The sequence below is a fragment of the Hoplias malabaricus genome, chromosome 15 (genome assembly GCF_029633855.1).
Source record: "Hoplias malabaricus isolate fHopMal1 chromosome 15, fHopMal1.hap1, whole genome shotgun sequence".
Classification (NCBI taxonomy): Eukaryota; Metazoa; Chordata; class Actinopteri; order Characiformes; family Erythrinidae; genus Hoplias; species Hoplias malabaricus.
The window spans coordinates 14,662,876-14,677,888 of record NC_089814.1 but is presented as its reverse complement, the minus strand read 5'-3'; the positions used below and the strand labels follow the sequence as shown (position 1 = coordinate 14,677,888).

General features: G+C 40.1%; 1 protein-coding gene across 3 annotated transcripts in view; it reads left to right on the top strand.

Moving 5' to 3' along the window:
* Window positions 1–13,842, top strand: part of taok1b (TAO kinase 1b) — a 30,057-nt gene extending 16,215 nt beyond the window's left edge. For 2 of the 3 annotated variants that reach the window (XM_066646042.1, XM_066646041.1), the window contains exons 5-20: window positions 208–253; window positions 464–560; window positions 1,367–1,480; window positions 1,579–1,670; window positions 1,765–1,858; window positions 1,967–2,048; window positions 3,264–3,431; window positions 3,787–3,990; window positions 4,736–4,870; window positions 5,300–5,536; window positions 5,689–5,817; window positions 6,425–6,628; window positions 6,967–7,221; window positions 7,398–7,610; window positions 8,243–8,425; window positions 8,520–13,842. In XM_066646042.1, coding sequence (XP_066502139.1) covers window positions 208–253; window positions 464–560; window positions 1,367–1,480; window positions 1,579–1,670; window positions 1,765–1,858; window positions 1,967–2,048; window positions 3,264–3,431; window positions 3,787–3,990; window positions 4,736–4,870; window positions 5,300–5,536; window positions 5,689–5,817; window positions 6,425–6,628; window positions 6,967–7,221; window positions 7,398–7,610; window positions 8,243–8,425; window positions 8,520–9,056 — 2,790 coding nt within the window. In that variant the 3' untranslated portion in view covers window positions 9,057–13,842. The remainder of the gene's footprint in view (window positions 1–207; window positions 254–463; window positions 561–1,366; window positions 1,481–1,578; window positions 1,671–1,764; window positions 1,859–1,966; window positions 2,049–3,263; window positions 3,432–3,786; window positions 3,991–4,735; window positions 4,871–5,299; window positions 5,537–5,688; window positions 5,818–6,424; window positions 6,629–6,966; window positions 7,222–7,397; window positions 7,611–8,242; window positions 8,426–8,519) is intronic. The other variant, XM_066646043.1, reaches the window with a different exon arrangement.
* The last annotated feature ends 1,171 nt before the right edge of the window (window positions 13,843–15,013 follow it).

Sequence of the window (15,013 nt, the reverse complement as noted above, 5' to 3'; positions counted from 1 at the left end):
GAAATATTGCCTATGCACTCTGTGTTTGACTCTGTAGATGGTGATAAGGAGGTCTCATTTTATGGGTGAAGCACACTTAGCCTACAATTCTCCACAAGGATGCATCATACATGTTTAGCAACATCTCTACAGAGGGGTGCTCTTCTTTGTGCATCAAAAAAAATTTTCTAACATTTACAATTCTTTATTTTTCTCTGCCTTCCTCAGCTTGTGATGGAGTACTGTTTGGGTTCAGCCTCCGACCTCCTTGAAGGTTTGCTTATTTTGACTATGTTAATTCATATTTAATTTTATTAGAGTTAACACACCTTTTTATTGTCTGGTTAGTTAGAAAATAGATCTAAAGTGACTAATCTTGAAGGCATACTATGCTTGCAGTGTTTTGCAAAAATTGTTTTCCTGATTATAAGTGCATTCATGTCTTTGATAAATTTGCACGACACCTGACACTTTGTCATTTCAGTCCACAAAAAGCCCCTTCAGGAAATGGAGATTGCAGCTATTACCCATGGTGCTTTGCTGGGACTTGCCTACCTTCATTCTCATAACATGATTCACAGGTAGGTGTGCATGTATGTTTGTAGGTGTGTACTTTACATTCCATCTTTAGCATAACAATCGGTCTAGCATGATTTTATTGTTATCAACCAAGTGTTGTCTGTTAATTTATCTTTAAAGGCAGTCTAAACCACAAAAGAATGAGTATTGAGTAATAATTTGTACATTTTTTTATTTATTGTTTTGACCAGCAAACAGTTCACAATAAAATGTGATGTGATTGCCAAATCTTAACTTTATGACTGCAGAGAATTATGAATATGGTTTTCAATCATGAATACAGTTTTCAATTTACCAGTCAGTGAATGTTCAGTTATAAATTGAATGCTAGTTACGAGTGCTATCCGGGACTGAAAGAGTAGCTTTGCCAATGTCTCCACATTCAAAAGCATTTACCCACTCAGGTTTTGAGTCTATATTCTCTAAATGTGTCTCGGTGGCACCTCAGTGAACCACATATATGTCTGGGCTGTGAAGTGTGAAGCTGTAGCACCATGAACACTGCCATCTGCAACTTTGGTACCTCTACAACTTGTTTGACAGTTGATTAGGTAGATATGGAAATTTGACACTGTACCTTAAAAACCTGCTTAAAAAAAGAAAAAAAAACAAGGAAAATTTTTAGTTTTAAAAGCATGAACACATCTACACATTCTATATTACAAGCCACTGAAAATTAGTTATTCAATACAAATTATTTAAAACAAAACAAAACAAAATTTTTTTTTAAAAGCAAAGTATCATCGTCCTTGTGTACTCTGCATTGGACAATTCTCTAAGGGTTATGCTCATCTTTTTCACATCACAGGGATATCAAAGCTGGGAACATCCTGCTGACAGAGCCTGGACAGGTCAAATTGGCAGACTTTGGCTCTGCGTCCATCGCCTCTCCAGCCAATTCCTTTGTGGGGACGCCATATTGGTGAGCACTAAGACTTTCTGTATTTTTTAATTTCTTTTAAGTAACCCCCTTATCTCTCTACACTTAGGATTGTTATATCTTATTCTCTCTACACTTAGGATGGCCCCTGAGGTGATTCTGGCTATGGATGAGGGACAGTATGATGGAAAAGTGGATGTCTGGTCCCTTGGGATCACTTGTATAGAACTAGGTGAGAGGAGTCTTAACTTTATGCATGTTATGTCAGAGTTTAATGTTTTATGTTGAAAGCCATTTGTGTAATATCTTTTCCCCTCTTGCTGAAGCTGAGAGGAAGCCTCCTCTGTTTAATATGAATGCGATGAGTGCCTTATACCACATAGCGCAGAATGAGAGCCCAACACTGCAGTCAAGCGAATGGTGAGTCCATGCAAATGAAAGAAATTACACTGGTTTGCAATGAGCAAAACATGTCCAGATATGAAAACATTTATGACCTATAATAGCTTGTTTTTTTTATTTCCTTAGGACGGATTACTTTAGAAACTTTGTTGACTCTTGCCTTCAGAAAATCCCCCAGGACAGGCCGCATTCAGATGATTTGCTGCAGGTCACTACCAAATTTCTACTACTTTTCAAACTATGAACTTGAACTTAAAATGTCATTGCTTGGTTTTAAATGTATTCATGAAGATTTTTGTGTTCAATTGTCAGATGGTGTATGAAAAATATGACATTTTTGACAGCAATACTGATAAAGCAGAAGCTTTGGATGGAGACAGATTTGACCATTTATTCATAAAATATGATACAAGAGTCAACTGTAACATTATGGCCACCTCCTTGTTTCTACAGTCACTGTCTAAATCCTCAGCTCCACAGACCACACAGGAACACTTTGTAGTTCTACAACTGCAGACTGCAGTCCATCTGTTGAAATTAAATGAAATATGCAAAACGAAATGTGCCAACTTTCAGTCCAAAGCCCATCACTCTAACCATTAGGCCACAGCTGGCCCTCTGCATATTTTATTTTATCCAGCACCACATCAGTGTTGCTGCAGCCCTGAGAATGGACCCCCCATGCTGTGGTCCTGTGTGTTCTGACCAGTGAAGAGCAGGGTGAAAAGGGGCAAACAATGTATGCAGAGCAAAAGATGGACTAAAGGCTTTATTTTGTTAAAATACTAAGTGCTCCTTTGTGATCAGTGGAGCTGAGAGCATGAACAGTGAGTGTAAAAACAAGTAGGTTGTCATAATAATATGGTTGATTGGTATGCAGGAATACATTATTCATTTTTATGCTCTCTTTACATTCATACGTCACACATATTCCCTCTGTGTTCACCACCTAACAGTCTGTCAGCATCAGATTATTGTTTTTATTGTTCTAATATTTGATTTTGAAACTCACTGTCAGTATTCTCAGTCTGACTGTAAAATATAAGTAGTCTTCTAAAGGGATGGGTTAAATATGCAGTGTTTATAGTGAAAAATGATAAAAAAAAATATAAATCATTGTATATTATTTAACATTGTTGACAGTATCTTTGATTTGGCAGATTTAGTACTTTTTTTGTCTAATACACTTTTAAATTGCATAACTTAAGTGTTGTGATTATATTTTTTGCAATATTGCTCAGACACGGTCAAGCTCATTTTCACTTCATAAAAGTAATGCAGCATTTAGTAACTTCCAAGATATTCACTATAGTTAAATATTACAAGCGTGTCTGCTGTGGTTTTGATTTGTTAAAGTTTAATCTGTAATTATTATATTTTAAAAATTGAAATGCTCTAATGGAATCTAATTGAATGCACACAGCATGTGTTTGTTCAACGCGAGAGGCCAGACACTGTTCTGATTGACCTGATTATGAGGACCAAGGATGCAGTCCGAGAGCTGGACAACCTGCAGTACCGCAAGATGAAGAAGATCCTCTTTCATGATCCTCATAATGGTCCAGCCACTGAGCCACAAGAAGGAGATGAGGTCAGCCGAGTGTAAACTCAGTGTTAACAAGTTTTCAAATTTCACTGAATGTAAACTCATTAAAGTTGCTAAAAATTGTAGGAAACAAAAAGAGAGACAGAGATTTTAATGGTTTTAACAATGTATTTTAATTAGAATAGAATTTTGGAGGAATACAATACTAGGATTGCAAAGAATTGGCTTGAGAACAAGTCATAAGTATATCATTCTGGTCAGCTTTCAGATTAAAATCCAAATCAAAATTGTGTGGAACAGTATTGACACAAATTGGCATGTTTTGCATGGTGGTGTACTGGCAAATGTTCATGTGAGTGTCAGACTTATTTCAATCTATGATATGTGTGTGTGTCTGTAGGAGCCAGAGCATAGTGCTGGGCGTACGGGCACAGTGAACAGTGTGGGCAGTAATCAATCCATCCCTAGCATGTCTATCAGTGCCAGCTCTCAGAGCAGCTCGGTCAACAGCCTGCCTGACGCTGCAGATGACAAGAGTGAGCTGGACCTGTTGGAGGGAGACCACACTGTTATGTCTAACAGCTCTGTCATCCATCTCAAACCTGTATGTTCACTTCACTCATCTTTAGATAGCTTTAGCAATTCAGTCAACAATTATCACTCAGTATAAAGAAAAATGTAAGATAAGAGAACACTTTATTGAAAACACTATACATAGTGCACAAGGGAAGACATACAGTAATCACAATAAATAGTGCAGGGTTATTGATGTGGTTTTCTGAAGTAAAACAAATGTCGTAAAAATGTGCTTTGACAACACAGGTGAGAAATATCTATATGCATAAATACATAAATGACTATATACATGACGTAAACAAGAGCAGCGTAAGTGATTATTGCACTAATGGAGTTAGTGAGACTGTCAGTAAATATATTATTAGTAATTGGAGCCACAGAAACACATGGTCAGTCTGGAGATGAGGAAAAAGTGGATTAGTAGCAGGAAAGATAAGAAATAACAGTGAAAAAAGTGCATCATAATATAATTAATGGTAGTATGAACAGGACATGTGACAGTATGTTGTAGCTCAGCACAATTCAGGCAGCAGGAGGTCACTGAGGTGACTTGTAAAGTACATCAATATAGATGGACCTATCTATTATATAAGCTTCTGAATATGTAGCATCTAATTCAGTGACAATGCAACAGTTGACACCTGCCAAACCCAGGTATGGAATAATCCCAGTGTTTATTCTTGCAAATATTTCCAGACCTCACTTATGATGTATTTTGCAAAAGGTGTATTGCAGACATATTGGAATCTTAATTCTATTATTTGTGTTGCTAGGAGGAAGAGGAATTTTACCACGATGACTCTGAGGTGCACAATCGCCCCCCTGAGGCTCAGCCTGCTCCTGCACAGCCACCCCAGCGCAAACATCGCAATCGTGAGCACTTTGCCACCATTCGCACAGCCTCACTGGTGAGTCACTGCTTTGTTTAAAGCCACAGCAGGAGCAACTCTATACTTTTTTTTTTTTTTCACCTCCCAATGTTAAATGTAAAAATTCAATGTTAAAAAACTCACACATAATTTTGGATAAAATATTTTCCTCAAGAACAGAACAAATCGATCCACATGCTTTTGTGACTCTTTTTTTGATGGAACAAATGAAGTTACATATTCTTTTACTTGCTGTTTTCAAACATATGCAATTTTTGTTGCATAAAATGGCCAATGTCGTTTTTAATGCAACAGTTATCATAATATGACAAAAGAGCAGGAATATTATATATTAAAAACACAAACACACAGAAATGCTTTAAAACTTTAAAAACTTGTACACCTAAGATAATTGATTGCATACCGTTATTTGTATGGAATGTTAATTTCTTCTCCTTTGTTCTCCAGGTAACAAGGCAGATGCAAGAGCATGAGCAAGACTCTGAGCTGAGGGAACAGATGTCTGGCTATAAGCGTATGAGAAGGCAGCACCAGAAGCACCTGATGGCTTTGGAGAACAAGCTGAAAGCTGAGATGGATGAGCACAGACTGAGGCTGGACAAGGAGCTGGAAACCCAGAGGAATAGTTTTGCTGCTGAGATTGAGAAACTGGTCAAGAAGCATCAAGCAGCAATGGAGAAAGATGTAAATAAACATTAGCTTCTCAGTCACTTGAATAAACCTCTTTGTTTTGGTGCTCTGGAGCTCCTCTCAAAAAGATGTTAATAATATGCTTATTACTATATTACTATTTATTATTATTATTATTATTTTTAAACTTGTGTGTTTTCTTGAAGGCAAAATCATTTGCTAATGATGAGAAGAAGTTTCAGCAACACATCCAGGTTCAGCAGAAGAAGGAGCTCAGCAGCTTCCTTGAATCCCAGAAACGAGAGTACAAATTACGAAAAGAACAACTGAAAGAGGTTCTCATTAGTGTTTCTTTTTTTTGCACCCATGTAATATATTCCTATCTACAGACAAATTAAAAGGAACATGAATATAAAACATTGGTAGTTGGTTTAGCCATTACAAGCTGCCAAAACAGTGTCGGTGTCTCAGTGATGTAGTGACGTGCACTCCTCTAGGTTTCCTCTAGATGTTCAATTGGTTGAGAGCTGGTGACTACTAGGGCCATTGGAAATAATTTATCATTTTAATAATCAACCAAGCATTCAGTGAGCCCTCGTTTCCTGTTGATAGGGTCATTGTGATCCTGGAAGAGCTCACTATCATATCTTCTATTTATAGCAGTGGTCTCTAAGATGACAACTAGACCCAAACCATGCAAACTTGACTTCCACCCCAGGACAATTGTGCTAGTGGAGCCCCACACTGCATTTGGCCCTATCTGGGACACATGTCTGGGAACATACTTATTTTACTCTTCTCATTTATTGCTATTTTTATTTTAGTTTCAAAACAAAAAAAAAACACCTGCTTAGTAGGTCAAAGAATATTGGTTGGTCTAAGAACACATGCTGCCATTTAAAATTTTTTAATTAACTTTTCTCTTTCTTACAATATGTTCAGGAGTTGAATGAGAACCAGTCCACACCCAAGAAGGAGAAGCAGGAGTGGCTCTCCAAGCAAAAGGAAAACTTTCAGCATTTCCAAGCCGAAGAGGAGGCCAATCTACTCCGTCGCCAACGGCAGTACCTGGAGCTGGAGTGCAGGCGCTTCAAACGTCGCATCCTCATTGCCAGACACAACGTGGAGCAGGACCTTGTTCGAGAAGTGTGTTCGAAATTTATCATAAATAAATATTAGAATTGTCATTTCCACTAAATTAGGGTGTTTGGAATATGCCTTTTATATTCTGTCACACTTTAGTGGAAAAATCATAATTCAACACACACTTCATGGGTTGAAATGGAAGTGTTGGCACTGTGCAGGGGTGTTAAATACCAGAATTATTAATTACTAGCGTACACTAGCGTAAAAATTTGTATTGGAGATTATCATCTTTTTACTAGAGTCTGTTTACTAAGTTTGTGGCCATACATGTTCTATTGTTTGTTGTTTATTTCACTTAACCTTTCACTTAATCCTTTTCTCCTGTGCTTCCAATACAGGAACTGAATAAGCGTCAAACACAGAAGGACTTGGAGCATGCCATGCTTCTGCGCCACCATGAGTCCATGCAAGAGCTGGAGGTGAGGCAGCTTGGCACCATCCAGAAGATGCGGACTGAGCTCATCCGTCTGCAGCACCAGACCGAGCTCACCAACCAGTTGGAATACAACAAGCGCAGGGAGAGAGAACTGCGCCGCAAGCATGTGATGGAGGTCCGTCAGCAGCCCAAGAGTCTGAAGGTGGGTGAAACTGATGTGAGACCATAACAAAGTGTGCTGAATACTTATTAAACCAAATGAATCATTGACAATATCCCTTCTCAATTGTATCTCCTTTCTGATTTTTTTCTTTTGCTGTTGCTCTCCTGCTCTTTTCTTGTCTGCCCACTCTTTCTTGTTATGTCTTTCTGCTGGCTTTGTTTTTGTCTCAGTCCAAGGAGCTGCAGATCAAGAAACAGTTTCAGGACACATGTAAGATCCAGACGCGGCAGTACAAGGCCCTGCGAAACCACCTCCTGGAGACCACACCTAAGTCTGAACACAAGGCTGTGTTAAAGAGGCTCAAAGAGGAGCAGACACGCAAACTAGCCATCCTTGCTGAACAGTATGACCACTCCATCAGTGACATGCTCTCCACACAGGCTGTAAGTGAAGAAGGGGTTGAAAATGTTTGCTTGTGGATGTTTTGATAGATCAAGGCAAATAAATAATAATTGAACATTCAATCCAATATAATTCAGTCTTAGTATTTAATTGTGAACTGGACTGCAAGGGAAAGTCTGCCCACGAGAGTAATCCATGGAAAAGGCAAGAGAATGGACGCAGTTAATAATGATTTATGGCCATCTTCAGGAGATTGTAAGGTTGAATCCTGGTGCTGCCTCAGCCAGGAGGCCTAAAGAACACAATTGGTTTGGTTGTCTCCCTTAACCCAATCACTGCCTACGCTGCTGGCTAGCGTTGGTGTCTGTCAGATGATGTGACGAATCTGGGCAGTTTGTGTTCTATTCTAACGTGCTAAACTGTTCAGTGGTGTTGCATCAGCAGCAGTTCAGAAAAAGCAGTCAGTTAGACTCCTTTGCCTTGGAAAAAGCACAGGTCTGCCTCGACTCTGCCAAAGCTGGGGCCACTGTGTAGTCTGAGGAGATTCAGCGAAAAGTTGGAACTGAAGATGAGTAATTATTGAGAAAAAAATTCAGCAAAAACTGGAGATTCAAAAATGATGATTTATGATAGTAATGTGCATTGTATCCCTACCCTCTATCCTGCTTTTTAGTTGCGATTGGATGAGGCCCAGGAAGCGGAGTGCCAGGTGCTAAAGATGCAGCTGCAGCAGGAGCTGGAGCTCCTCAATGCGTATCAGAGTAAGATCAAAATGCAGACAGATGCGCAGCATGACCACGAGAGAAAAGAGCTGGAGCAGAGAGTCTCACTGCGAAGAGCCCTCCTTGAGCAGAAGGCATGTGACTTCTAAAGCAGTTGAATTTATAGTTTGTTGTTTGTACATTTATGACAATAATTTCACCATTTGCTTTGTTTCATGGCCCTCTCAGATAGAGGAAGAGATGTTGGCTCTGCAGAACGAGCGCTCTGAGAGGATCCGCAGCCTTCTAGAGCGGCAGGCCCGTGAGATTGAAGCATTCGACTCTGAAAGTATGCGTTTGGGCTTCAGCAACATGGTGCTCTCCAACCTGGCCTCTTCCGATGGCCACAGCCACAGCTTCCCAGGGGCCCCTGGTGGCTGGGGTTCTCAGCATGGAGCCAGCTCCCAGGGGCCTCACTGGGGAGGTAGCGGTGGTTCCGGGGTAGGAGGGCATCATGGCAGCCAACATGGCCACCATCACCATCCCAGTCAGAGCGGCTCTATCCAACAGCCCTGGGGTCACAGCTTGCCCTCAGGTGGGCCGCCTCCCTGGGGCCACCACGGTCCAGGGGGTAGCCAGCGGTCAAGTGGCAGTGGTGGTGGGGCAAGGAACAGCCCCCAGGCATTGAGGCGGACCTCGTCCGGGGGCCGCAGTGAGCAGGGGATGAGCAGGAGCGCCAGCATCGCCTCTCAGATCTCCAACGGCTCGCACCTGTCCTACACGTAAGACCGCCCACACTCTGCCCACTACAACCTGCCTCACACTGTTACACAATGCCATGGGAGGAGAGGGACAGAGGGGCATCAAGGTCAGAGGTGAGGGTTGCAAAGGAGGACATCTGAGCTCTGTGTCAATTTCTTTCTTCTTCCGCATCATATTTCGTATTTCCCCAGGTTTGAAAATACACTTCCTATTATTTGCACCTTATATTTAAAGACGCACACTTTTAAGGTCCTGCTTGTGAATGAGTAAATCTCTTACACAGCTCATTGAAATTATTCAAGACAGTAGGTCTACAATCTGTCCTTTGAGGTTTGTGGTGCATAGTGGAGTAAAGAAAGTCATTTAAGTGTGGTAGTATTCAGTAACATAGAGAATGGAGGTGTGTGAATGTGTTTGGGAGAGGGAGTGATGTTTCTTCAGTACGTTCAGCTTTTCGGTAAAGCTGTTTGTTTGAGTACAGTGTGTTTCCTCATGGAAAATAGAAGATTCTGTATGTAAATCTGTCATGGGTTTTATCATGATCTTGTTGGTAATGTTGACGTCTGTTAGATCTGAATCTGTCTGAATTATCTGTTGTTCCTAAAAACTTTGCAGTACATGGTGTGGATCAGAGTGAGCTGCTTTTAATGTTAGCGTAGTTTTAACAATAATAGCACAAGCTGTGGACAGTGATAGGCCAGTTTTTTTTTTTTTTTTTTTTTACATTAATGGGCCATAATTAAACTAGCTTTCCAATGATTTTATCCTTATTTTCAAAAACACTGTGCCAAGAGTGAAGTTATTATTGGCTTCAGTGTAGTTTTAAAACACTAAGCTAACACTAATATTCTGGAAGGTTGATATATAGGTTGATAGGTTGATTTTTATAATGCTTTGAATGTTGTGTGTCAGTTGCCAGTTTGGTAAGCTTGAAAAATATTACCAAAGTTTCTACACAGTGCTATTTTAGGTTTGAGCACGCCACAAGGCTAGGATTGATTTTCAATCAAGAAATGTCAAGGGATCCTTTGCTTTAACACAGTTTATGTTGCCATGTGTGTTATATATCAGGTTCTCATGTGTCCCACCAGCCAAAACCGGAATTGTTAATATGATTGTGGAACAGGAGACCAGGTTTTCAGTTTGCTGTGGAAAGTGTGAATGTGAGTATGTTGAATTTAGACTTGGACAGACACGGCGTACACAATGGCCAAAAGGTTTGTGGACACCAACTCGTCAACATCATAATGGTATCGGGTGGTTCTCAGCCACTCCTCAGGGCCGGTACACTGCTCCAGAGCCCGGTGTACGGCTTGGGCATGATGACTTCAGGCTTATGTGCAGCTACTCCAGAACATCCCATTCTTTTGGTCAGTGTTTTTCTTCAGAGGATATATTCATGTGTGCCCAGGTGAACACACGTCATCAGTGTTTGCACATTATAGCACGTGATTTGACTTATTAGAATGAGTGTCAGCAAATCTTAAGCTGTGTAGTGTAGATGGCTGTGGAAGGGATACAGAGAGGTGGAACATGTGGGGTGAGGTATAGAAAGGAAATGAGGATATGTAGGTATTCCTTTTAGACCGTACAAATGGGCTTTTTTTGGGGAAAATGTGAACTGTGTAAATGTTTGTTAGCATGTCTGTGGGACATCAGTGAAGTATCAGATTTATTTTTAGAATGCCAAAGTTAACTCCCATCCCAGCTATGCAAGAGGAAGCTTTTAGTCAGCAGTGAAACAGAAAAATAATAGCCATTATCTGTTCCACTTGGTTCCTCAATCTCTCAGACCTCTGGTGCTCCCTCCTGCCCCTCCCTAGGCTTGGCTTCAGGGCAGTATGTGTGGGTTTAGGGTTGGGAAGGTGTGTTTTGGGCAGGCTTGCAACCGCTGAATGTGTTTCGCTGGGTGAGTGGGTGCCGCTGCCGTCGCCCCTGCGATGCCTTTGTCACTTTCATGCCCAAAAGCCACCCTCAACTGAGCATTTATAATGATGTGTACAAAAGTGATAATAGAAGGAAAAAAAATGGTCAGAAAATGCATATATAACAGTATGATATGTTAAAGAGATATAATGAGACAGCTTTAAGTGGGATGTATACAAAACATTTGTGTATATTGTAAATTTAGAAAATAAAAACAACAACAAAAAAAAAAGGAAATATAAAATTATTAAAGATGAACCCAACTAGATAAAACATTTAACTGCTTGAATGTGAAGACAAAAAAAGAAAAACCAGCTTGGTTTCTAATAGTATTTAAAGAAAAATATCAGCCAAAAAAGTCTCACAGGGATTAAGCACAGCTAAAACACCTTTTATTCACTGCTCCCACACACCACTCCCTCCCTCATTAGATTTGTCCCACACTGACAGTGTTGCGATTCCATTGTCTGTCCTTTCCTGTACTTTTCTCTTGTTCTCTCGTTATAAATGGCCACAGAGAGATCAGTAAAATTAGCATTCTTCACATTGATCTAGGTTTTTGTTTGTTTTGTTTTTATCTCACGCAGAATGAGATAAAACACCTAACTGCCATCATGATTATCCAGTCATTTTGGATTATTGTTTTTGGTCTCTGCTGAAAATGAACCATGCTCTCAGGCTCTGAATGCTTAAGTGTCTATGCTGTCATCTATAAGCTTAGCTTGGTTCATGTTCTTTGGTGTGTGCATGGCATCACTAATTACACAGGGATGTCATTAAGCTCAACCTTTTAACAAGCCTATATCACAAGCCAACTGAGCCATGGTACTTTGAGGCCTGGGACAAAGAAAGAAGAATCTAACCTAATCATGGCGTTCAAATGCAATACGCCAAAAATCACGTAGCCATCTCATTACTGTAATGGGATCAGCAGAGCAGCCATAGGAAAAAAATCCAGGTTACACAAGAACTGATCTGATGTTTCAGCACCTGACCTCGGTTAAGGTCAGACACTTTCTTAGGAAGGTCCATGCTGCCCGTGTCCTGGAGCTGGACTGAGCAGTGCTTTAGAACAAGAGAGGAGTTGTGCCACCTTGTGAAAATGTAATCTGTGCAGTGTCACATTGAAGCCCTTCTCATACCTATGTTTTAATGACCCTTTTCAAAAGCGTGAGAACAAGGGGAATGGGCAATAACAAAGCAAGGGGTACGTCTCTGTACAGTGTGTTTACCAGTATTCCTTCAAATGTTTTTATTTTAATGGTCATTGTTTCTTTTTTCTTGCTCCAACATTACCATAACAATCCATATATAACCTGTATTAAAATGTATAGATTGTGAAAAGATGAATGTCAGAGAGATTACAACAAATGTAAGGCTATTCATAACAAGATTGAATTATAATGTCAACAAATTCTGAAAACTTTAGGGGACAAATGTAATGTTTTGTTTGTAATTACTTCTTTTGTTGGCAGAGGGCTACTGGATAAAGAATCAACTGTAATAAAGTAATTTTAGTACATGCTGGTGCCGATCCATTTCTTCGTGGGAGGGAGAGCACATTCAAATGATTGCGAAACTCAAGCAAATTGTTTCAAAATGTTTGTAATGAGTCACAAGCACAGCAATTTTCCCCTGAACTGAATACTGAACTCTGCTCTTGTCACTGATTTGGATTCACCGTACTTTAATCTTAGTTCAACGTTCAATAGCCTCAAGATATAAGATTTGGAGCAGAAAGATTTGGTCGGTGTAGGTGGAGAATCATTCAAATGTGCATTCCTAATATTGGGCTTGTTGTTAACCCCAGAGTTTCAGCATGTTCAGTAGTTGTCAGAACATTGAGAATATTTGCAGCTTCTTGTCAAGGCTATCGTATCCCCATCCACCCAAAAAGCTACACTACTGTCTTTCTATTTCAGAGCTTTATGTATATGTATGTATATGTCATGGACTAAAAGCTAGCTAGCATTCTTTGAACATCTTTCCTGCTGTATTTTGTCATTGATTGCCTTTGCCTTTATCCTGCTGACACATGCATTCAGTAAGATCTGTTCAGATGTAATGTGTCACACACTTCTTTGAATGAAACCAGGCCTGAATAAGTTCATGATAAATGTCTTTGTGAACCCAAGGCATGGCTCTCTACTGAACATGACTCCTCTTCTCTTTCTTGCCAACACCAAGCTTGTCCTTGAACAGCACCCTGCCTGATAAATCCTTCCATGGTAAATTCCTTCTCCTCCACTTTGATGAAATCTCCTACAACCTGAAAATACTCCAGCACTGCTTCATGGCTCCAGGTTTCTCCTGGTGAAAACCACAGTGGCTTCATTGAGTTGTCAACTTCTGAAAAAACATACATGAGCAGGGTACCGAGGGAGGCATGAGAGGGTCATCACTGTTGCACAAACAGAACAGGGAGAGTAATTTCGTCTGTGTCTTGCAAGGGTTCGTTGCTTTTCCAGTAACTCAGTGAGGCTTCATAGATGATCGTGGACACAGTCCTAAATCCTGGTCCAAAGTATTTATTCTGTTAACTTGCTGCCTTACTATTGAACCTATTTTCAATAATCCGTTGTTATTTTGTTGTTACCTGCTGAGTTGCAGCTTGTGGTAGAACAGGGATGCCTTATTATAAGGTCGTGGGAGAGGAGTCATCTCATCCATGAAGCACAGATGGGATACAGGCAGCTGCTACCAAGTAGGGTGACAAGCCACACTCCCCAAGGTAAGATGGCAGAAGGCCAGAGCCCTCACTGATCACAGACAGAACTGAGCATGGATGCCAGGCCTCATTCTCTATATGCTGTAACAACACAGCTTTGTAGATACAGAATGCATGTGCTTGATCCGGCCTTGTCCTTGGCCCACCTGCAGTCCAGATCTGCCTCCTATGGTGCATCATGAAGAGGAGAATCGGTCAGTGGTAACCATGGAATTTTGAACATCTGAAGTTTTGTTACAAGCCAGAAAATGTGCAAATATTGCATTTGCAAAATTTTAACAACTGGTATCCTAACTTCCCAAATGATTAAACAGTGTAAATAAAAGGAAACTGATGTAACACAATTATTCAGTAATTTCTCCAGTTAATACTTCACCTGCCCAATCCCTATATATTATGTGATTGAGTGGACACTCGGCTGCGCTGCACGGTGCCCCTAGATGACAGTTCCTGCGCCTCTTGCAGGGGGAGCTAAAAATGATCAAAAATCTGGCCTTTCATCTGTGATTTGGCTCAAAGCCACAGGATGGCTCCTGCACGTCCCAATTCCAATATATCCCGTTCACGTCAAATATATCAGGAGTGGGATGGTGAACGAGGATTGCATTCAGCATATTATAAGTGGAATGCTTGTCCAATTACTATATATTCAGCTCATGTCAAACACATTGGAAATGGGATGCCAGTCCAATTGCCATATATCCTGGTGGTGCCAAATATATTGGAAATTGGGATCCCACTTGTAATATATTTGAATTAGAGTGAATATGTGGTAATTGGACCTAATCTCTCTTCGAATATATTTGGTATGAGTCAAATATATTAGAAGCTGGATGTTCAGATACCAGCTTTGGAAAAACATAGGTTGATTTTAAGTCTGAGTCTTCCTTACTCAGGGTATGAGTTTGGAGAAGAGTGGAGAAAGTCAGAAATTTCACCCAAAAATTGCATGCATGGATAATTAAAAAAAATTACCAAAAAGCTTTATCTTTGGCCATCCCACTTGAAATATATTTGAACTAGGCTAAACATGGTAAATGGACACCATCCCATTTATTTGACATAAATAAAATATACTCAAATTGGGATCCCATTTCTTATCATATTAAATATATTAGAAATGGAATATAGAATGGAATCCCATTGGCTACATGCTAATTTATGAAAACCCCCAAATGCCGACCTTCTGACCTAGCGCCTTTGATCCAGGGTGTACAACATGGTAATTGGACAACTATCCCACATCCGATTATGTTTTAGTTATGTCAAATATATTATAAATGTAATCCCACTTGGTGTCCGATTATGATATATTTATATCCAACTC